At 44.7% G+C, this 22,967-nt stretch overlaps 2 protein-coding genes and 1 long non-coding RNA gene across 16 annotated transcripts in view; 2 read left to right on the top strand and 1 right to left on the bottom strand.

The window, feature by feature from the left end:
- Positions 1-3,428, top strand: part of XPNPEP3 (X-prolyl aminopeptidase 3) — a 44,566-nt gene extending 41,138 nt beyond the window's left edge. For all 12 annotated transcript variants that reach the window (XM_069586094.1, XM_069586099.1, XM_069586093.1 and 9 more), the window contains 2 exons: positions 803-997; positions 2,942-3,428. In XM_069586094.1, coding sequence (XP_069442195.1) covers positions 803-969 — 167 coding nt within the window. In that variant the 3' untranslated portion in view covers positions 970-997; positions 2,942-3,428. The remainder of the gene's footprint in view (positions 1-802; positions 998-2,941) is intronic.
- On the bottom strand, positions 3,427-5,568 carry LOC138437943 (uncharacterized). The gene is made up of 2 exons (XR_011256212.1): positions 3,972-5,568; positions 3,427-3,928 (listed from the first exon to the last, which is right to left on the bottom strand). It is a non-coding gene; the product is annotated as an uncharacterized lncRNA (long non-coding RNA).
- A 2,586-nt stretch (positions 5,569-8,154) lies between these two features.
- RBX1 (ring-box 1) lies at positions 8,155-21,432 on the top strand. 3 transcript variants are annotated; one of them, XM_069586104.1, is made up of 5 exons: positions 8,155-8,326; positions 10,164-10,242; positions 15,154-15,224; positions 18,311-18,396; positions 20,381-21,432. In XM_069586104.1, the coding sequence occupies exons 1-5, from the start codon at positions 8,249-8,251 to the stop codon at positions 20,391-20,393; spliced, it is 327 nt and encodes a 108-aa protein (XP_069442205.1). In that variant the 5' UTR covers positions 8,155-8,248; the 3' UTR covers positions 20,394-21,432. The 3 variants fall into 3 exon arrangements, 2 of the variants coding, with proteins under 2 accessions (XP_069442205.1, XP_069442206.1); XR_011256211.1 differs by having other exon boundaries at positions 8,212-8,326; positions 18,311-19,110; positions 20,381-20,568; XM_069586105.1 differs by lacking the exon at positions 15,154-15,224 and having other exon boundaries at positions 8,175-8,326.
- The last annotated feature ends 1,535 nt before the right edge of the window (positions 21,433-22,967 follow it).

Here is a 22,967-nt window from a genome sequence, read left to right on the forward strand (position 1 = left end):
TTACATTTCTTTTCCATGGGGATGGTCTTGATCCCTGTCTCCTGTACAATGTCACGAACCTCATTCCATAGTTCATCAGGCACTCTATCTATCAGATCTAGGCCCTTAAATCTATTTCTCACTTCCACTGTATAATCATAAGGGATTTGATTTAGGCCATACCTGAATGGTCTAGCGGTTTTCCCTACTTTCTTCAATTTGAATCTGAGTTTGGTAATAAGGAGTTCATGATCTGAGCCACAGTCAGCTCCTGGTCTTGTTTTTGTTGACTGTATAGAGCTTCTCCATCTTTGGCTGCAAAAAATATAATCAATCTGATTTCGGTGTTGACCATCTGGTGATGTCCATGTGTAGAATCTTCTCTTGTGTTGTTGGAAGAGGGTGTTTGCTATGACCAGTGCGTTTTCTTGGCAAAACTCTATTAGTCTTTGCCCTGCTTCATTCCGCATTCCAAGGCCAAATTTGCCTGTTACTCCAGGTGTTTCTTGACTTCCTACTTTTGCATTCCAGTCCCCTATAATGAAAAGGACATCTTTTTTGGCTGTTAGTTCTACAAGGTCTTGTAGGTCTTCATAGAACCGTTCAACTTCAGCTTCTTCAGTATTACTGGTTGGGGTATAGACTTGGATTATTTTTTATATCTATTATCTCACTTTCACTCCACATTTTTATTGGTCGGTACTGTTAGGATCCTGGCTTTACAGATGAATTGTAACACAAAGTGGTTAACTTAGTTGCCCCAAATCATCCAGTCACTGCCATTTCTGAACCAAACATTCTACTTCTTTTTTCTATTTCTCAGGAATTTATATTCCAGAGGACGACCAAGATGCCCCCGAGAGGTTCCGTGGTCTCGGTGTACGAATTGAGGATGATGTGGTGGTGACTGAGGCATCCCCGCTCATCCTTTCTGCAGATTGTCCCAAAGAGATGAAGGACATCGAACAGATATGCAGTAGGGCCTCTTGACCCTCACGGCAGCCCGCGTGGGTCTCAGGTGCAGGAGGGGTAGACGCAGGCATCTGTGCGTGTGTGCTTTCCAGGGGTCTCTGTGTGGACACTTGTTCATGTGTTCCATTGGGGAGTGCTGCAGCTGTGTGAGTCTATGTGATTGTGTGTGTTGTATTTTGTTTTCTGTGGCTAGAAATTTGGAATAATTGCATTTTTGGACTGTATGTTACTGCAACTTTATTAACATTAATTCTGTAGAAATAATGACCGAGACAAGGTTAATGTTAAAGATATAAGGAAAGATGTTGGTTACATATGTTCATGCATTCCAGTTGGCACTTGTGGAAAATTCTCTCCTCTCTAGGTCCTTCCCCTTCTGCACTTTTCCTGAGATCTACCTAATATAAAATTTTTGTGTAATGCTTGTACTTCGAGCTAATCACCAGAGTCTGCCTACATTGAAAGCCACCTGTCAGTGATTGTGGGTGGCCAGGATGTACCTTCCATATTACCTGCCTTACCTGTTCAGGAGCCCACGTGAGCCCTTGGGGCACTGGTGTTCTCCAGCCCCATCACTGAGCCACAGTCCAGATTCTAACAACACTAGCTATCGAACAGAACATTTTTGAGCTTTTCTTATTATTTGGTTGCCTGGGACCTGGAAGGTGTTTAGAGTCTTGATAAGGAGATGGAAGAGAAAGAAAAGTATGTATGTGTCTGCTCTAGATCCAGACCGCCATCTGTCTATTTTCAATCTAAAGAGCACTCCTTTCCCAGATACCCTTGCTGTCTTTATAGACTCTTACCACACCGATCCTCAGAGCACAGCCTTGAAGCTGCTTCTCTGGCCAAGGGCAGATCCTCTGCTCACCCTGTTAAAAGTCAGGGGAACAGCACCCGGTTATCATTCTGTGATTTCCTCTAGCGCTGATAAAAGCAAACCATGGAACCCAGCCAGTAGCTGTAAACACCCTCTGATCCTTTCCTTCCTTGGACGTTAGCACTGGACAGGCAATGGGAAAGGCTAGCATTTCCCTCCATACAGCATTGAATACAGTTATGTTAAACTCAGTTTGCAGAGTGAATGGGGCTAGACCCTTGCAGATGATTTGGGAGCTTCAGTCATAGGGGGCTGCTTTAGGAAATAGTGTATTCACCTCCCTTAAACCTGAATATGAACCCAAGATGTATAAAACATGCTGTTAGAACATAAATTTAAGAAAATAATTTCTTTAGGGAAGAACAGGCTAGGAGAGGAGCATTGTTGCCTCTGCCACATACTTTTATGGCTGTGAAAGTATTCGGGAGTCGCTATTTTTCCCTGTGATAAAGAAACTGTGACTATGTTTCTTTAATTTGAAACCCAGCAGTTAAGAAGTAGAATAATAACTCTCCTCTTCGCATAGTTGTACCCAAGTTAGGAAGGTACCTCTCATGGTGACTTAAAGCTGTCTTTGTGTGTCTTCTTTCAAAATATTGTTATCTTTTCATTAACTTTCTTACGGTCAGAAAAGGAAAACTCCTACTATAGACATTATATATTAACTGGGTTTCAAAGCCATAAAGTAAGTTAAATCTCCAGATGAAGACACTGTATCTCATTAAAATTTTAAAAATGGGCTTTGTTACATATTTTAAGACATACATAACCAACATCCTCCTTAACTTTCTTAATAATAGAAAGACTGCAGACATGATGCGTGCGTGCTGCCTTTCCTGTCCTGCGTCCATGTCAGATCACAGACACAGCACAGCGGCTTTTCACCAGCCCAGCTGTGACTTCAGAGGCCTTCCAGTAACTGCTGTCAGTAAAACGAGTTGGGCTTTGAGTTAGCCTCTGTTTACCATCCCTCAGCTGGCATATGATCAGCGATCATGTAACTTATTTTTGTATGTATGTTAGAAAGTACATGAGGGCCGGGGTGGCAGCATAAGGACCTCGCTTGGAAGAGGTTTTTATGGTGTGGTTCTTTTTTTTTTTCTTTTTTAGTTTCCTGAAGTGGGATCTGTATCCCAGAATGTAAGCTGATAAGGGTGTGTTTTAAGCCTGAACAAATATACTTCAAGCTGAAGTGCTTAATAATTCTAACATGAGAACGTGACTGTATCATTAAGCCCTCGTGGTAGAGCAGAATTCCACTATCACAAAGCAGATGGGTCTTCCTGGCTGCTCTCACCTCTGCCTGTATGTCCCTGAGAACTCGGGGTGAGTATCAGTATTATTCAGGTCAGGGGTCTCCACTGAAACCCAAGCCTTTGGGGGTTCGCTTTATGAGGAGCTGAGGGAACTGCAGTCTTTGCGAGCATTTCTTAATGCTTTGTTTGACTTTTGTGCAATTATATAAGTTCAATTTGGACAAAATGCTGTTACTTTTTAAGGCGCTATTGACTGAAAATAAATACATTATTCCCCAACAAGGGAAGAGCATTTGTTACTGTCATTTTAAAAATAAACTATAAAACAATATAAGAATGTATGGTTGGTGTTTGTGTGTTATTTTCAAATCTAAAGCTCACAGCTTTAAATGCAACTTTTGTTTTACAAAGCATTCATTGACGACTGTCACAAAATCATGTTGGCAAACTTAGAATAATCTTATCAGTCATAGAAGGGGGGAACCAATGGATTAGATTTACTCAAGGATGTAACATATAACATGGTGACTATACTTGATAACATTGTATTGTAAAATTGAAATCTGCTGAGAAAGTAAAACCTAAATGTTCTCACACACCAAAAAAATTTGTGAGGTGATGGATGTGTTAATTAACTCGATGGGAGACATCTTTTCACAGTATATATGTGTATCAAATCATTAGGATGTAGACTTTAAACATCTTACAGTATTGTCAATTACAGCTTAAGCAAACTGGGTAGGCGGGGGGTGGGCGGGGTGGGGGCGGCCTTCTCAGGTGGCTCAGTGGTTAAGAATCTGCCTTCCAATCAGGAGACACTCAGTCCCCAATCCAGGAAGACCTCACATGCCTCGGGAGACACTCAATCCCCAATCCAGGAAGACCTCACATGCCTTGGAGACACTCAGTCCCCAATCCAGGAAGACCTCACATGCCTCGGAGAAACAAAGCCCCTGCACCACAACTGTTGAGCCTGTGCTGAGTCACTTCAGGCGTGTCCGACTCTTTGTGACCCTATGGACACAGGAGTCTCCAGACAAGAATACTGGAGTGGGTTGCCGTGCCATCCTCTAGGGGATCTTCCTGAACCAGGGATCGAACCTGCATCCCATATCTCCTGCGTTAGCAGCTGGGTTCTTTACTACTGGTGCCACCTGGGAAGCCCCATCTGACCATGTGACTGGTTAAAATCCTTTGGTGGTTGCTCATCACTGCAGATAAAGACCAAGACTCTTCGCATGGCTCTACCGAACATCACATGCCCTGGTTCATACCAGTGATAAATGTTGATCAATTGATTCTAGGAGGATAAGGGAATCCCCAGTTGTAGCATTTGCCAATTTCCATGGCATAAATAGGACAATTATGGCCAATTTCAAGATACCAACTTACGGATCTGGGAAGAGGCTAACGATTGTTGCACATCTTTGCAGACTCGTATCCCACTGGTTCTCTTCATGTTTGAGCCATTCCAGGCTTCTTTACGAGTGTGCTATGCGTTCTATGCTTGCAGCCCCTCTGTATGCTGTCGGCTCTACCTGGAATGGCACCTTCTTCCACATCCCTCAGTGTGTGTGAGTGCTGGAGCCAAACTGCCTCAGTTTGCAGGAGCAATTGTTAACCTTTTGAGAATTTTGCAGTCTGACTGCTAAAGCTACAAATCAGAACTTTATTTCTTTTTTAAGAACTGGTTTTGTTTGTTTTTAGTATTTATCCATTTGGCTGTGCCAGGTCTCAGTTGTACCCAGGATCTTTAGTTGCAGCATGCAAACTGTTAGTTGTGGCACATGGGATCCAATTCCCTGACCAGCGATTGAACCTGGGCCCCCAGCATTGGGTGCTTACAGTCTTAGTCACTGGACCACCAAGGAAATCCCAAGAGCTGTTTCATTTTATTTACCAGCATACCACTGCATCCAGTCTTCTTTGTCTGGCTCTCCTTCAATCTCAAACCATTTCCTCTAAGAGGACTTCCTCTACCTTCCAGGCAGTCTTTCTGCTTCAAGGCACCCTTTACTTCTTTGCTAAAATTCACTGGAATTACCGTTAACTGACTATTGCCTCTCTTCTACATATGGTAAATTCAATGAGGAAAAGGGACTTTTTTTCCAAGCTCTTAGAATATCAGATACCTTTTAATCTAAAGCAATATGGTATAGTTGACACACAGCAGGTTCTGTGAATATTTTAGGAATATTTGTTGAATGAATGAATGGGTGGATCAACTGAACAGAGCTAAACTGAACAGCCCATTGCACTGTAAACTAAAATTATGAAAGGTAAGAATCTATATGGGGTCTACAAAAAGTTAATGCAGCAGGAGCTAGTATACAGAAAGTCATGGCCAATCATCACAGCCAGGAAAATATCCAAAGGAGAGATCAGTACATGAGGCTCTCATAGCTTAATGGAACAGCCCCACCATAGCTCTTCACGGAGCAAACAACTTGCAAACTGTTGCTGCTTCCTCTCCTGTATCTCTACAATACCTGCTTCCAACAAAGTTTAAAATTTTTCAAAATTCAAATAAGATTAAGTCACTTTTGGGCTTCCCAGGTGGCGCAGTGGTAAAGAATTCATCTGTCAGTGCAGGAGACACAAGAGACTCATATTAAATCCCTAGGTCGGGAGGATCCCCTGAAAATGGCAACCTATTCCAGTATCTTGCCTAGAAAATCCCATGGACAGAGGAGCCTGGTGGGCTACAGTCCAGGGGGTTGCAAAGACTCAGACACGACTGAGTACATGTGTGCACACACACGTCACTGTGAGTCCCCTCCCTTACACTGTTCCCCTCCAGTGCCTTCCAATAACATCTACAATAATATCCCCACCTGATCTGACCCCTACCTGCCCGTCTCACATCTCTTAACCACCCTTGCTCCATAAGCTTCAAATTTATTCAGTCAACACTTAGTGGGCACATACAACGGACCAAGCCCTGTTCTAGGAGTATTTGTTATCAATAAAGAAAACAGTAGGGAATTCCCAGGCTAGGATACCAAGCTTTCACTGCTGAGGGCCCAGGTTCAAACCCTGGTCGGGAAACAAAGATCCCACAACCTGCACAGGGCAGTCAAAAATAAAGAGAATAATAAAATATTCCTTCTCCTGGCCAGACACACAGAAGCAATAAATCTAATAAATGGTAAACAAACAAAAAGTGAGAAGGTACATGTACCATTAAAGGGAAAAGTTCAGTAAAATGAACCGGAAGCATATCATACAGGGTCTTTTAGTCCCTTGCAAGGAATTCAGCTGAAATGTTACTCCTCATAGGGGCCTTATCTAATCGCCTGTTTTAATATTGCCTCCATCTCCCCTCAGTCTCATGACTTTTTTTGACTTATTGATACCTGCGATTTTCTGATATGTTTGTTGACTTGTATATTATTTCCCTATGAGGTGTTTGACTCTGCATCACTGTATCTCTCCCATTTACAACAGGACTCAGTACACATTCAATGAGTTTGTTGAATGAAGATACTGCTAACTCACTTCAGTCGTGTCCGACTCTGTGCGACCCCATAGACGGCAGCCCACCAGGCTCCCCTGTCCCTGGGATTCTCCAGGCAAGAACACTGAAGTGGGTTGCCATTTCCTTCTCCAATGCATGAAAGTGAAAAGTGAAGGTGAAGTCGCTCAGTCGTGTCGGACCCTCAGCGACCCCATGGACTGCAGACTTCTAGGCTCCTCCATCCATACGGTTTTCCTGGCAAGAGTCCTGGAGTGGGGTGCCATTGCCTTCATATGCCCTCAGTATTTTAATTTACTCTGGTTTTCCAATACTCCGGCAAGAAAACAAATAACTGAATTCCTAAAATGGAATCATTAATTTAAAAAAACTTGCTTTGTAAGGTTTCCTCTCACACAAATTTTCTATATTCTAGTCTGGTTAAAGCTGTGGTGGTGTTTCCACAGATTTGTTGTTCTTTACGATTAAGACAAGGAAACAAATCCTATTTCTTCTGGTTTAACAGTGGAGTCAACACAATCCATCACTCTTCAATTTTCTTTTAAGAGAAAACATGAGATTTCAAAAAAGTCTACACAAGATTTAAGAGTGATCGAGCAGAGTCATACCTCTGCAGGATTAGAGATGAAAAAGTGGAGCCTGGTCTAGAGATGGGAAGGTGACAGAAAGTACAGGTGCTTTTGCGGTTAAGGAATGGTCAGTAAGAATAAGTGGCAAATACCTCACACAAATACTTCAAAAAGTGCAGCGACTTCAAATGCGAGGATAGCGCAACTAGAGGAAAGAGGGCCGAAATTAAGGAGAAAGATGAGCACTCGTTGAGGAATGGGAAGAGTGTGCTCAAGCGAGTGAAGATGAAATCGTGCACTTGAACCACAGACCCTTCCAGGGCGGACTGGTATATTTGGGGTAGGCTGGGGCCGGCACTTCCCAGGCTCCTAAGCCTCCTCCGTCCCCCTCTTTCAGGTGGGCAGGTGAAGGCAGGGCTGGAGAATGCCTGTTCAGTTCAGTCCTGGGGAGGACACTGGGCAGGAGGGGGAGACCATCTTCACGCTGAATCCTGAGGATTTCCCAAATTGGAATCAGGAACTCGAACGGCCTTTCAGGGAGGGTAAGCACCTCCGCCGGGTTCAGAGCCGATCTGTATCTGGAAAGCCCAGTGTGAGGTTTCAGGTTTGGCGGCAGCAGGAGGCGGGACGCCCACCCTAGCTCCTTCCCCGGAAGAACGCGACGAGGACCGGCGGGCAGCGGGGGTTGCGCGGCGCCGGGGAACGAGAGGCGGAGCCGGTGCTGCAGGTCGCGGTGCAGGCGAAGGAAGCAGCCGCCGCCCCAGCTGAGAGTGTGGCTGGGGGCTTCCAGGGGGAAGGGCAACAAGAGCGGGTCCTTTCGAACGTCTCCACCCGGCTCGCTCGCGTCGGCCGGCCCCGCCCCGCCCCGCCCCGCCAGAGCCACTCCAGCCTCCGCCTCCTCCCGGGCAACGCGGGGTAGGTGTGTGAGGAGGGGTAGAGTGGGGGGGAAACTAGCGCCAGCGCCTTTAAGGGGCGTGGCTACACGCTCCGCCCCTACCTGCCCCTAGCGCGCCAGTAAGGGGTGGGGTGAGGGAGGAGGTGCCAGGGTGGGAGGGGAAGCGAGGCGTGCGCTCGCGCGCAGGCGCAGTAGCCGGCCGACAGACTGTGTATTTCCAAAATGGCGGCAGCGATGGATGTGGATACCCCGAGCGGCACCAACAGCGGCGCGGGCAAGAAACGCTTTGAAGTGAAAAAGGTTGGGTCTCGCCAGCGCCTTCCTCGGGGAAGCTAGAGAGACGCGGATCTGGCTGGCAGGCCCGAGGATGACCGAAGCGCGGAGGAAAGGGCTTCATTTCAGGGCGTTCCTGGGACAGGGTACCAGGAAAGGAAGCCGGAGGGCGGGCCTTAGGATTGATCGGCGTGGCTGCGGCCCACTGTCCGGGGCGGTGTTGGTTTCGTTCAGAGGCTGAGGGGCCAATCACGGAAGTGCTTATTGAGATAGTGCGGTTACGACTTGACTGCAGGAGCCAAGCGCCTGAGCTGTCACTGGAGTGGCGGAGGGGTGGGGAAAGAGCGGGTGGGGTGGGTGGAAGTGGGGAGTCGGAGCCTTACGGCGGGTGGAGGATGGGGGCAGTGCGGCGAAAGCCGGGAACCTGAGGTCCTACCGCATTGGAGGCCTCTGAGGACCCGGGCTGGACATCTCCGTGTCTTGCCCCTGTCTGAAACTTGGAGTCTCTCTGACGGACCACGACCTGGTTTTCGCCTAACCGAGGCCTCCATTAGCCCTCTCCGGTCCTCGCCCCTGCCGAGTTAAAAGTGTCTCGAGTGTAACTCTTGGCTCTTCTGAGAGGTCTGTAGGTTTGTCACAAAGCTGCCCCGAGTCCTGCGGTCATATCCAGAAACCCCTGTCCAAAAAAACAAAGCATGGTGGAATTTGTTAAAATGTGAGGTCAAACCTTGTGTCATTTAGCGAGAGTTGAGTACTAGTTGCGAACGACCTGGTAGAAATGGAAAAGCAGAAATGTGTGGAACGTGTCTATTTGCATGAAATGCCTTAACGGTTGTTTGCAACTATACAGTTTGGGAGAAAAGTGCCGATTCCCAACTAAGGTAAAACAAATATGTACAAAATGAAGACTCTGAAATAGAGAAGATGTTCTAGACCCTGGCAGTATTCCCCCTCCTGGTGCTTTTTGTCGTTTCATTGTGGGCACTGCATGCTCAGGTACGGCCAGCAGCCATATTGAAGAATAGAAGTAGGATTTTTTTTTTCCTCCAGGTTGAAGCTGTCGTGTGAAAAGTACTGAAGAAGTTACCAGACACTGAGAACTAGGCTAGAAAGAGATGAAAGTTTAGGAAGTGGCACCAGATTCGTGGATGAAAAGGAGTTTCAAAATATTTATAATTGCAGAAGTCAGAAGGTTGAGTTACTTAAATGCTACTTTTAGATAAACTCTTGCGGAAATTAAATATAACAGTCTAAGCAGATAGGAAACAAAATTCTAAAGTTTATTATGCAATTATCTTGTAAGATTTAAGAGATGACCTTGGTGTGTACTGACACTGGGTGATTGGTTATCCGCTTATCCCATGATTACCCGTTTTATGATCCAATCATCATCTTAGTTCATTCTGTTCCTTGCTTTCCCTATTCCTGCTTCCAGAGTTGCCTTTGAAGAGCAGATACTCATTTATGCAGAAATTGAGCTCTCCTGCAACTGGCAGTTTGCAGGAGAGCCTGTGCAGTAATTCACGTTTGTGATTATTAGACCTAAACCAGACACTTATACATTATTCCTGATTTGTTTGCATTGACATGGCCACCTAAACTGTAGGTAAAAATTAAAAGATGACCTTCATTTCTGTGTTCATTTACTCGACTGTTGGGAGAATGGGTGTGCATAGTGTAGCTCTTGCTCTCTGAAATAATAAATGAGAGTAATGTACTATCCAGCAGCTCTTTTGTTTAGTGGTCCTTGTAGCCAAAAGGATGATAAGTGCAGCATGAAATCCTAGAGTGTGTGTGTGGTTTATGTGTTGTGTGTCCTTGTTACGAGGAGTGGAGTGCATTGTTCCCTGTTTTCTCTTTGCAGTGGAATGCAGTAGCCCTCTGGGCCTGGGATATTGTGGTTGATAACTGTGCCATCTGCAGGAACCACATTATGGATCTTTGTAAGTAATTGAAGGAGGATGGGGGAAGGTTGAGAAGGTTACAGAGATTGGGGCTATCCTGATGTGACCAGTTTTCTTCTTCACAAAGAATTATAGTCAGAGCATTTGGGGCCTTCTACATCTCATTTCAAATAAAGTAGCTTTTTATGATATCCTGCAGGCATACCCATCTCTCAGAATAAATCTGCTCAACCTAAAGATGGCAGGGCCACATTTAGAATGAATTGTGGACACGCAGGTCCTGTTGACTATATCCTATTTCCCATCACGTAACCACACTCAAAGACAGAAGCAATGAAAGAAAATTAACTTTGAGCTAAAACATTCTGTCCAGCACTAGTTTTTGCTGGGGAAAATTTATGAAGAAAAGAGGCCCAAGAGTGGATTTTCAGTGTTAGCCCCAAATGTAGTTAGAGGGCATCACTGCTGACACCTCAGTAGTCAGTTCATTGCTCTAAAGAAATTTCATTTCAATTTCCACATATTTCATTACACATAGTAGGCAACACATAGTAGGTTTGGTTCTAGTTGTTGATGGAAGTTAGTATCCTTATAGTAATAGGGGCCAGAATGTTGATCACACCAGGAACAGTCATTTTTTCATCCAGATACTAAAATGGTTTGATTGAAATCAGAAATAGCACAAAGAATGTGCAGCTTTCTAGAACTGAAGTTATAACTTAGTTTTCAATGACTTACCCGTCTCTCTGGGTTTCTCTTGAGCCGCTGTCCTGCTTTACTCTGGTAGTTCCTCTGATTTTCTCTGCATTCTTGAGGTGCCTGTGCTCTTGTTTAGAACCTTTATATATCCTGTTTGAATCTTCTCCATCTCTTCTCTACCACTCTCCCCCTATCTTTATCTGACTCAGCACTAAGTGTGAGTCAAAAATGCAGGCACATACATAATTTAACCTTTTCTGATACTCAATAAAGTTAAACAGATGATTTTTATTTTATCCTATATCCAGGATATTTTAAATTTCAACATGTAATCAGTATTTTAAAGCAAAATATTTTCCTTTTTTTTTGTACTAAGTTTTCAAAGTGCATTATACACTTCCAGTGCATCTCATTTCAGACTAGCCACATTTCAGGTGCTCAATAGCCATACGTGGCCAGGGCTACTTATTAGGTCATGCAGAACTAACCCCTAGTTGGTCTTCAGATCTCACCTTAAACTTGCTCAAAGATGTTTTCCCTGACCATACTTACATACACACAAACACAAGCTAGAACAGTTCTGTTCAGTATTTCCGAGATGTCCTATAGTTTCCTTTGAGATTCTGTGGCAGTCATTTAACTTAGTTGGCTCTTCATAATTCCATGTTATTTACAGCTGTGTTCTAGCATCTGGCATAGTGTTCTAGTGCATAATAGTTTCTCCGTAGGTGCTTGCTCTGTGAAGAACAGAAACAAAATAGGGGGCCAGTCTGTGATCACTGCAACTTGGAAAGCACAAATCAAATATTTTGTGTTGGAAAGTAGTCTTGGTCTGTGTTGGTCGTTTACTGCCCTTGGTTTCTTTGAGTTTGACCCTGTTTTAACACTTTTTCACACAACAGTCAAAGCAGATCAGCAGCTACCATGATGTTTAATGGAGATAGAAAAGACCCGTCACAGAAAAACACATGCACGGTTTTCCATGTGCTTGGGTGGGGTTTTTGATTACATGCTTGCCCTTTTTTTTTTTTTTGGCTGTGCATTTTTACAAGGAGTTGTACCCAGAGAAAATTTTACTTTCTTGAGGCTCTCTTCTATAAATACTTAATGATTTTATATAATCCTGACTTTTTTTTTTTTAACTTCTTGTGTTTAAGTCATTGTGTGTCTCTCTGGTTGCAAGAGAATGTTCTTCTTGAGAAGACAGTGACAGACAAAGTCCATTGATACTGTCTTCTCTTAGTGTTGAACGCTTGAGGGGTTGATGAGGGCTTTTAGATAGACACCTGAAAGTGAAGTCGCTCAGTCGTGTCCGACTCTTTGTGACCCCATGGACTGTAGCCCACCAGGCTCCTCCATCCATGGGATTCTCCAGGCAAGAATACTGGAGTGAGTTGCCATTTCCTTCTCCAAGATAGACGCCTGCTTTATCATATATTTTAAATGTCAGATGCAGAAGGAGAGCACTGAACTCCTATAACAAAGTAATTTCACGTCATGTGTTTTATTCATTTGATGAATATTTACACCCTGGGTGTTTTGCAAGGCTCCAGGATAAAACAGTGACTGGGCTCAGGTCTTTACCGTTATGAAACATACCCTTCTGCCTATTACAGACACTAAAGAGAAATCTGGTCACTGCAGCTGGACTTGTCTTCCTTTCAAAAATGAATTATGGTTCTTGTAAAAAGACTTTTCATTAAAGATGAAAATAAGAATCATGATTTAACAGTGGCCATTTTATAACAAATTCTGGCCTGGTGTTAAATGAATAATTATATACATAGTTATAAATAAGTGAGTAATTATGGCTGAGCTCCAGTTGAACCCACCTACAAAGCATTCTTGGTCTGAAGACTTCCCTTTTGGCATCCAAATTGATACTATATGTCCTACTTACAGCCTCAGACTTCACTTTGCATTATCCTGCTTCTTGGTTCTTTTAAAGAGTTGCTGAAAAATACAGTCTGCTAGGTGTCATTTTCTCCATTACCTCTGGTAATCTTGTCCCAGATGAAGGGTTGTCCAGAAGTGCTTAGACCCAGCCTTTGCCCATAAGTTAGTCTTTTCCTAAAACCACAAAAAAGATCCATCCGTGTTTTCAAAGGGTGAAATCTCTTCACTTCTGGGAAGAAGCTGTTGCTTCTTTAGCAGTCCTCTGGTGGTGACGGCCCTTGTGTTAAAGTCCTCAAGCTTTGTAAGAACACTTGTGCCTTTGCAGGTGTCTGATAAGAACCTGTTGCGTGCTGCCTTTTTGTCTGCTTTAGGCTGACAGCAATTTCTTCCCCTGTTTAAGCAAACGACTAAACCCCTGTGCTCATTCTCTGAACCAAAAGCTTGAAAACATTTCATCTTTGAGAACACCTAGAGTAATTTTTCATGCCTTATCCCCTTTTATCTGGCTTTCTAGATTGCAGTCCTATTTCTGATTTTTAAAATTATTGTTAAAGTGAGGCTGACTTACAATATTTTATTAGTTTCAGGTGTACAACATAGCGATTGAAAGTATAGCATATACTCCCTTTGAAGTTATTATAAAATGTTTGCTATATTCCTTGTGCTGTGCAGTTTATTTTTGTTCTTTCTTAAGAATTTTCTGATAAAGAATAGATACATATTTGGCGCCCATTCTCTATTTATAGAAGCCATTTTTGTTTCCTTATTCAAGTACTGAGAGCCTACTTTGCAGTTGGCATAGAAAGACAGCCCCCTAAAAATATGTAGACCTAGAAAAATTTAAACACGGTAATATCCCTTGAAACAGTTTCATTATTAAGTAATAATAATTGTGCCTCTTACTTAGCTGATTTCTTAATACATAGTCCGCATCTAAGTGAGAGGATTCCACTTGAAGAACATCAGGTTTTCTTTTCTCTGCCATCTCTTTGGAACAGGGTGCATTCACAGCCCCCATACATTCTTTTTTTTTTTTTTAATATTTTAAAATCTTTATTTATTTATTGGGCTATGCCAGGTCTTAGTTGCAACATGTGGGATCTAGTCCCCTGACTAGGAATCAAACCAGGCCCCCTGCATTGGGAACAAAGTCTTAGCCACTGGACCACCAGGGAAGTTCCCCCTATGTATTTTTTAATTTATGACATAGACCCTAGCTAGGTTCTCTACTCTTTTCAGAAGGAAAACCAGTTACTCTCTTTAAACTGTGAATCTGGGTAGCAAAGAAGTTCTGTGATTTCAGATCCTTTGCCATTCATTTTTTTTGAAGGATGGGGAAAAGCATTATTATGTTATATATCACTTCCCAAGACCAAGTTAACATCTCAGCATTATTTTCTTACAGTTTTACTATCTTCCACCTATTAAAGTATAAAATAATTGCCTCCTATTAAATAGACTTTCCCGAAGCTTTTTGTTCATCAGAAAGAAGACTCCATTTAGTTACCACCTTCAGAGAAAGCAAATTACACACTAGTAATTCTTGTTCTTGGAATATTTATCCCCAATTGAGTTTTACTCATCCTTTCTTGATCTCAGTCAAATTTTCATTCCATTTAAGCTCCCTCCCTTCCCCCTCTGAAATGGATATTAGGGTAGTTTGCGGTAATTTGTTCCACTCACTGGTCAGAAACGTCTCGGGGCAGTAAGCATCACAGCTGGTGACCCCCAGTTCTCCAGGCTGTCGGCCTCACAAACTTGCTGTGTTGTCGGTGCTTTGAGGACCTGAGTTTTGATGTCCTCGCGCAGAGCATCCACAGCCCTCTACACCCCCTTTAATTTGCTCTGTACCAGCTCCATGTGTCTGCCTGACTCCTTCAGGGACTGGAGCTTGCCAATGAGGCTTTCATTTGGCAAACCTGGGTAGTGTAAGGGCCCAAGAGCAAACATTCACCCCGCACAGAGAAGACGCCAGTTCTCAGAACACCAAGAGTTAGGAGGTGGCTTTAAGAATTTACTAAATTTACCACATTAGGAGGAATCACTGTCAATTGGACAAGTCAGGTCACATTCAGAATTAGAAAGCACCCTTTGCTGCGTTGCTCTGTTTTTGCATCGGGAGGAATTCTTTGCAAAGCATGCTGTTAAGTCATAGCTCTGCCTTCTCTGTTCATCACCCCTTTCCACATTCATTAAAAAAGAATTATAACTAATTAACCACTTGAAATTCTGTTCCAGTTGAGGCCATCACCACCACCCCCTCCCCTGTCGTGTCTTCGCGCGTGGGTAGAGCCACTGGAGGTCAAAGGTGGTTGCTCGTGGGGGCCAGTGATCATGTCGCTCTTGTTCCCGCAGGCATAGAATGTCAAGCCAACCAAGCGTCCGCTACTTCTGAAGAGTGCACCGTGGCATGGGGCGTCTGTAACGTAAGGCAATATCTTTTCCTGCCAGCGTGGCTTGTAAACATAGTACTGCTTCTCCTTCTTTGCCCATCTTGTAACTAACTAGGGAAAAAAAGACTAGCCCACCTTTCTCCCCAAAGGTACACAGATAGCAAAAAAAAAAAAAAAAGGCATTTAAAACCACTGTACTATTCACCTGTAAAAATTATTAGTTATAGAGGCAGTAGTTTGTCTCAAGTATGAAGTATACCAGCATCGGCAGCAACATTGTTGGGCTTCGTCTTTGAGAATTGCCTTCAAAGCCTACGGCACAATCATTGGAACATTCTGTTAGTGGAAATCTTTACTTGCTTATCAGATTTTCTTAAAGGCTGAGTGTCTTGTGGAACTAAGTTAGGTGAATAAATTGAGCATTCCTGTGTGTGTTGCTGGGGGGCGGGGTGGGGGGGGCAGATGTACCAAGTTAACATTTGGGTTTTTTTTTAAATGTGCTTCGTGACAGAAATGTTTTGTGCAGCATCGTTGGACTGAATGTACAGCCTTCCAGGGAGTGACAGCTGTGAAGGATAACAGACATCAAATATGTTATTTCCAGCACGTTAAAAATTCATCCTTCTAGCCATGTAGTCCCAGTCATATGAGCTAAAAATGTCCTGTCCGGGTGTCCTGTGCCCAGGGGACAGAGAGCTCCCAGCATGACAAGAAGCCACACTCGAGTCAGACCACCACTCCCTGTCTCTGTGACTGACTTGCTAGGCAGCTGCGGGCAAGGTATTGGCCCCTCTAAGCCTCATATGAAATGGAGCTGTTAGTAGACTGCTTAGCATCATAATCAGGATGAAATGATTTTATGTTTAAAAAGAAATGCTTAGAGGAGTTCAGGGTTTGGGTGGGGCATGAGCCACCCATCTCCTTGCATGACCCTGCAATAAACCTTTTTCTCTGCTCAAATAAAAAAATGCTCAGAATACCTCCTGCAAGTCCCTTTGGCAGTCTCACAGTAGCCCCACAGTCAAGGGACTGTGCCATCTTCGAGGATAAAGAATAAAGCATATTGGGCTCTTGGCTCTCCGTGGCATCCAGGTGTAGAGTGAGAACCATGTCACTTTGTGGTGGAAGGAAAAGGAGTGCGCTGCTCCTTAAATTTGACTCAGGAGAGTCACACTCGAGAGACCTGCCACCAGGAAGAGCAGCAGGTGTGCCTGAAGCCTTTGGACTAGTCCTGGGCTCCCGTATTGGGGACTGGCTCTGTGAATTAGGCACGTCACTTAACTCATCTGGGCTTCAGTTTCCCTTCTGTAAAATGAAGATGATAATACCCGTCATGCTTGGCGGGGTTGCTGCAGGCTCCAGTGAGGTAATAGGTGTTTATAGCCCTCCTGTCAAGTGTTAAAGCACTAGGCAGTGCGTTTTGAGACTGCTGGGTATGTCCATTGATAGGTCTTAGATTGTTCGCAGGAGGAAAGCTGGGATCGAGGATGTTCAGGGATGCTGTCCCGGCCCAGCAGCCTCATTTGCAGCCCCTCTTTCCCTCCGTCTTCAGGGTGGGGCGCAAGTACAAGGACCCTGAACCGCGGCAAAGAGCCTAGTGGGGCAGCTGGGAGGGAGAAGGGGCTCCTGAATGCCCTTAGGTGAGCCTGTCCCCGCTGCCTGGGGATTGAAAAAAATGCCTCCACTTTCTGCCCTTTGGAAATTTTGTTTTTCCTCTTTTTCACCGTAAGTTGGGTGAGCATCAGGACTAAAAGGATCTTGCAGAGGGCCGTCGCCCTGGGAGTCTTTGTCCCTCCGAGTAGCCCCAGCGCGCTGGTGTGGACTCTAGACTTCATCACCGCATTCTGTGTCTGTCTTTGTGGAAAGTCGGTTTCACAGATGATAATCCACATCATGATTCTCTAAGTTCCATGCATGTTTGGGTAGACACACTGACCAGGTCTCGGGGCTGTAAGCCAGGCCTGCCCAAACTTTCATTGTGTATTGGGGTGTCAGCACTTCTCCCTAGGCCTCACCTCAGCCGACCCGTCGTGGCTCAGATGCGGGGACCCTTGCTGCTCCATCCTGATGCTGCTCACACGAGCAGGGCTGAAGGATAAGCATCATTGCAGAACTGCATCTGCACGTCACTAACACACACAGACTGCTTTTCCCCAAATGCGAAGGCCAGCTCCTCATTCCCTGTTAGCACCAGTGTTCTTGGTACTTTTGCCCTTTTACTTCCCATCTTGATCATGGAACTAGCCCTTTGATGTTCTTCCAGCTGCTTGCATGCAGCGTGCCCATCACATTGCTTCCTCTTACCCTGATTTTTTTTATCTGATTCCTTTTTTAAGACCCTGGAGAAGGAAATGGCAACCCACTCCAGTGTTCTTGCCTGGAGAGTCCCATGGACAGAGGAGCCTAGTGGGCTACAGTCCACAGGGTCGCAAAGAGTTGGACACGACTGAGTGACTTTGTTTCACTTCACTTTTTTAAGACAAAATCTCTCACCGACTACTAGAGGCTTGTAGAGTACCAAGCTTTCATACTAGCAATGCCTCTATGAGCAAATCTGCAAATACAGTCCTTTGGGCAGTGTTGAGCTGGGTGTGGAAGGTTGGGGACGTGCCTGTCGCAGTTCTGGGTGGTTGGTGGGAGTGATGCACCGCCACGTGCTAAGGAAAACCCTCTCCTCCTGGGGTTGCCTTCTCCAAGACGGGGAGGGATCTGGAGACCAAGAGTGGGGAATTTGAAATGTGTGGATGATTGAGGGCCTCCTTTTGCCTGTGTGTGAGGAAAGCAAGCCTCCCTTCCAGGCCGACTAGACCCAGGAAGCCCCACTGCATCTTACCTTAGGCAAAGGGGAAGAGACCTCATTGCGTGAACACCCGCCATGCTTCCTAAACGTGTTCTTCATTTGGTAGGAACGAAGCCTCTCACAAATGTTTCATGGGCCGCGGCCTGGCACCTAGCCGGGTGTGACCCCTTGTAGACCTTTTGTCTCCCATTGTGTGCTGCCTTCCATGGTTCTTCTCCAGCCGCTGTGTATCACCACCCTGCTCCCCTTGAGATATATTGTCCGTAGACGGCTGAGCCTGCACAGAATTATTTTTAATAAAATGTATCTTTTCTTCCAGCATGCTTTCCACTTCCACTGCATCTCTCGCTGGCTCAAAACACGGCAGGTGTGTCCGTTGGACAACAGAGAGTGGGAATTCCAAAAGTAGGTGTCCCCGGCTGTTTCGACATCGTATGTAAGGTTGGGCTTTGTGGTCAGTACTGTTCTTGGACCCACGTCAAGCTGGAGGGTGCACAGTTTTAGAAGATGAAGACATAGAACATGGCTGGTTCATAAAGTAGCTTTCGGTTAGTTAGATGAGGACGCGTCTCTGTGGAAAGTGCATAAGGTGAACCAGCATTAGAAACTTGCAGCCTGGAGTTTCCCAGCCATCTAGGTAGGGTCTTTGGAAGTAGTAGTAGAAGCTTGCAAATTCTCATTTTGCAAGCTATTAAATATTTCCACAATCACATCAAGAATAAGGCTCCAGGGGCTAACTAATGTCATCTGTCTTTGCTTTGGGCTAGAATTATATCATGTTTCATTGGTTTATCTCACAGGGATTAATTCTGATACAGCATCTGTGGCTATCTCAACTAAATCATTATTGTTGCTGCTGTTAATTGTAGTAGCGTGTAAGTAATACACGGCGTGCAAATTTTCAAAACTTCAAATGATCAGTCTGTACTAGTAATTCCTAAAAGAGGAATTTCTGGTTTAAGAGTATGTATGTTTTTATTTTTGATAGTGTCAGATTTTTTTCCTTTCCCAAGAGTATGTACTAATTCACAGCCCCTACCAACAGTGAAGCAGAAGACTTCCTCCTCCATTTCTTGCCAGTGCTTTGTTATCAGACGTTTTCATCTTAGCTACTGACAGGTGAAAATTAGTTTTCAATTGTATTTTTTAAAACTTTGAGTAAAGTTGGGCTGCTTTTCATATGTTTTTATGCCTGTTGTATTTGTCTGTGAAATGCTTTTTTATCTGTTGAATTTTCAGTTAATTTATCAAATTTTTAATGGAAAGGGGGATTTTCGAAGTTCTCAAGAGACCTTTGTAATTGACTGTGCCGTGGAGCAGGCTCAGGGTGCCATCTTGGATCAAAACTGTCTCACGTAGCCCATACACGTGCCCAGGGCTGAGCCTAAGAAGTGGGGGGGTGACGAATCCTCCTGCTAGGCTTTGACACTGTCGCTTTATCCATCTGGTGACTTTGCCTGGCTGTGGTTATGAGTGCCCTGGGAAAACAAATTCATAAGAAGCAAATTTCATTTCAGCATGCTTTAAACTGATGGATAACTTCTAGGTTATTCTCACTAACAAGCTGGAGCTCTACCCTGTGAGGACTTTTTTAGGGAATTTTTAAGCGAATTTCTTATAAGGAGTACTTAAAGAATCTAGCAGCCCTTCAGGATAATGGCAACAGTGATGCAGAATTCTGGTGCCCTGGTCTCCATCTGTGTAGCAAAGTATTTTCATTAGAGGCGAACTACCCACTAAGAACCATGGCCAAAGATTAAGATAATAATGGATTCTGTGTTCAAGAAATCTTACATGTGGAAAAAATGTCCTACCATTGGTTATAATCTTTCTGGAGCCAAGTTTTGGCCTCTGAGGAAATCAGAAAGGACCTGAGATCCATAGCTAGTTTCTCGACAGTTCTTTCGGTGGTGCTCAGCAGACTCAGGGCTGTAATTGGAACTGGTGATAGATTTTGACACTGAAGGCTGTTCGGTTACTATCCTCTGTAGGGGTCTTACCCTAAACTAGCCCAAGTATGGGAGTTGAGGGGAAGAGGCGGCCCACAGGGAAGAGGGCGGAGGATTCAAGCTGTCTTAGCTGCATACTGGCCATCAAGTGCAGCTCCCTTTCACAGCCATTAGCCGTGACTCCTCCCTGTCACTGCCCAGTATCTGCCTGGCACCAGGAAAGAGTCAGGTGGGTGCAGTTGAGTGGGGGACCATCACTATGAAGAGGGTGGTAGGGACAATGTTACAGGAGGCCGGTAGGCTGAAAGGGGCAGAGACAAGGGTTGAAACCCAATCTTCAAAGTTTTAACCAGATTGGTGGATATATTTTTAGCAGGTGTTACAGTCTCAAACAGGGAATCACGATAAGGAATGAATTAATAATTTACTTTGTCTTCCAGGTATGGGCACTAGAAAAAGAATTCTTCCATCAAGCTCAACTGTTTTTGTTATCCACTGAATGACTTGCCCTCCTGTTACTTATTATAAATTAGATAGAACTGTGTCTCTTCTGCTTTGTCTTTTCAGTTTGCTATTCTGGCAGCCATACTGTATTCTGTGTCAAATAAAATCCAGTTGGATTCTAGAACAGACGCTGTCTTTTGTGTATGTGCAAAAAGTGAACACAAGTAAAGGGCCTCCCGCCCCTTTCTAGGGTGGAAGGCCAGGTTTTGAAAGTGAGGTGTTTGTTCATCAGAGCCAAAGCAGGATCGTCCTGTGAGCACGTCGCTTGGTCTCAAGGAAGCCTGGTCCACAGCCTGGCTGCTGCTGATGATCTTGGGCGAGTGGTCTGTCTGCTCCGAGCTCTTCCTCCTCCGTGAAGTGGCTGCTAAGGACTAAACAGGATCATGTGGGCACAGAAAGAGGCCTTATAAACTGTGAGAATGCTGTACAGGTGTTAACTTTGTGTATGACATGTTGCTTTCTCATTTTAGTTTAGAAAAGTTAACTTGAAAAAAAATTAATATGTCATCTTGGCTGGCGATGGAGTAATCTGTGAACTCAAATTGGAAAACAGTGTCATTTAGAGTTAACGGGAGAATTCAGGTTTCCCTTCCTCACCACCACCCTTTGTAATTTGTTTAAGATGCCTTGGCTGTGGACAGAACTGCCAGTTCTAACACTACTTCAGTCTCTTAGTCTTTAACTGAGAGGCGGGTTAATTTACTGCAGTGATTCTCAAAGTGTGTGCTGAGGACTTGCGGGAGTAATGGAAACACTTTCAGGAGGTTCACGAAGTTCCTTTTCCGGCTGCGTGTCTGTACAAGGCCAATTTTTCTTTTTTTCCTTCAGACAAAGCAACGTATTGAATGAAAAAAGAGAGCAGCGAATCCAGCTGTCTTCTGCTAAGTCAGATATAAAAGAGATTTGCAAAAATGTAAAACAGTGCCACTCTTCTAACTTTTGTTTTGAAAACTAGTTACTTTGAATAAAAATATTTATGTTAACGTGATGGGTTTTTGTTCTTTTAAAATCTTTTAAATTTCTCAGTTTGATTTCCATTGTGGTAAATATCTGTGGATGCAACCCCCATAAAAACTCTTTGGTTTCTTCAGTGTGTAAGATCATAAGGGGATCCTGAGACTCAAAAGTTTGAGAACCTCTAGCTTAGTAATAAGAACTTTGAGGTCCAACCTGGGTGGAACCCAGCTTCCCCACTTGGCCGCCAGTAGTGCAGTCGCTCAGGGCCAGGTGGCTGCTGCCGTCGATGTTCCTTCCACCCTCGGCAGAAATCACCTCCTTTAAACCCCTTTCAGGTGGTCATTCACACTGCAGGAACACTTAAGCGATGCAGAAGAACGGTTTTCACACAGCTGGCGTCACATATTTGCAGAGTTCTGCCTGGGTGTTCATAAAGACCCTTGGTTGCAGAGCAGCCGACTCCAGCTTCTGCTTAGGTCATGGAACGTTTGTGAGGGCTAGGGGGCTGTGTCCTCTGAAAGGAGTAAGGGACACAGAAGGGGCTGGACCTAAGAATGAATGACTAGAACCAGGGCATCCCTGCTGGGATTCTGTCGCTCTTTCACAAAGACTAGCTTCTCTTTTGCTGGCTACGCTTATGGCTTGTGGGATCTGGAGTCCCTAACCAGGGATCAGACCTTCACCTGATGAATGGCGGTGCAACTCTCCCAATTCCTGAAGCCGCAGGCATTCAGAGGCATCTGAATCTAAGTAGTCATTAAACTCCATTCACCCGCTGCCCTCTCACTGCAACCTGTGCCCTCTTCTCCGTTCCCGTCGCCACTGACAGAGCACAGGCTGTCTTCAGTTTCCTCTAAAACAGTTGCAGTTCTCCAACTGTTAACATTAGTCTCCTTGCTACAACCTGAAACAAATCTTTAATTTGACTGATGCCCCTTCCACTAGCTGGGAAATCTCTACGTTGATGGACAGAGCTCACTTCCCATCATAGACAAGCGTGCCTCATCCTGGCTCCTCCGGCTTCCAAGCAGCTGGAGAGGCAGGGTACCCCCACCTCCATCAGAGACACTCGGCCTGCCATCCTCTGTGGCTATGGGCAGCAGCACTGACCCAAGGCCCAGTGCAGACAGCCGAATGGGTTGTGGCAGCCGGTGTTTAATAGCCTAAATAGCCAGCACCTTCCGAGACCAGTTCTGTGACATCATTTTGGCCGTGGTCCCAGTGGCTGCCCATTTTCTGAGCCTGATTCTCCAACATGGCCTGTGCTGCGGTGAGCTCTCCAACATCATTTCTTACGTATCCAGTCTGCTGCAACGATAGCCCAGGCCTTCGGTTCTCAGCTGTCATCATTAATCCCCTCCTGCCCCTGCCAGGTACGTCTACACTGTTTTCTTATTCATTCTCAGAACATTTCCTAAAAAGCCCATCATTTTATGAAAATGTCATCTGACATTTTTTATTCACCTCTTCAGCCAACAGAACATTCTTCTAAAAGAGTCCTTTGCCTGTGTTTTCTCTCCTCGGTTTTTGTCCCCTATTTGATCAGTTTCTTTTTTCGGGGCACTG

The sequence above is a fragment of the Ovis canadensis genome, chromosome 3 (genome assembly GCF_042477335.2).
Source record: "Ovis canadensis isolate MfBH-ARS-UI-01 breed Bighorn chromosome 3, ARS-UI_OviCan_v2, whole genome shotgun sequence".
NCBI lineage: Eukaryota > Metazoa > Chordata > Mammalia > Artiodactyla > Bovidae > Ovis > Ovis canadensis.

Coding starts and splice junctions, on each gene's coding strand:
- RBX1 (XM_069586104.1), top strand. CDS start 8,249: ATGGCGGCAGCGATGGATGTGGATACCCCGAGCGGCACCAACAGCGGC. Junction 8,327..10,163: donor AACGCTTTGAAGTGAAAAAG/GTTGGGTCTCGC, acceptor TTCTCTTTGCAG/TGGAATGCAGTAGCCCTCTG. Junction 15,225..18,310: donor TGGCATGGGGCGTCTGTAAC/GTAAGGCAATAT, acceptor CTTTTCTTCCAG/CATGCTTTCCACTTCCACTG.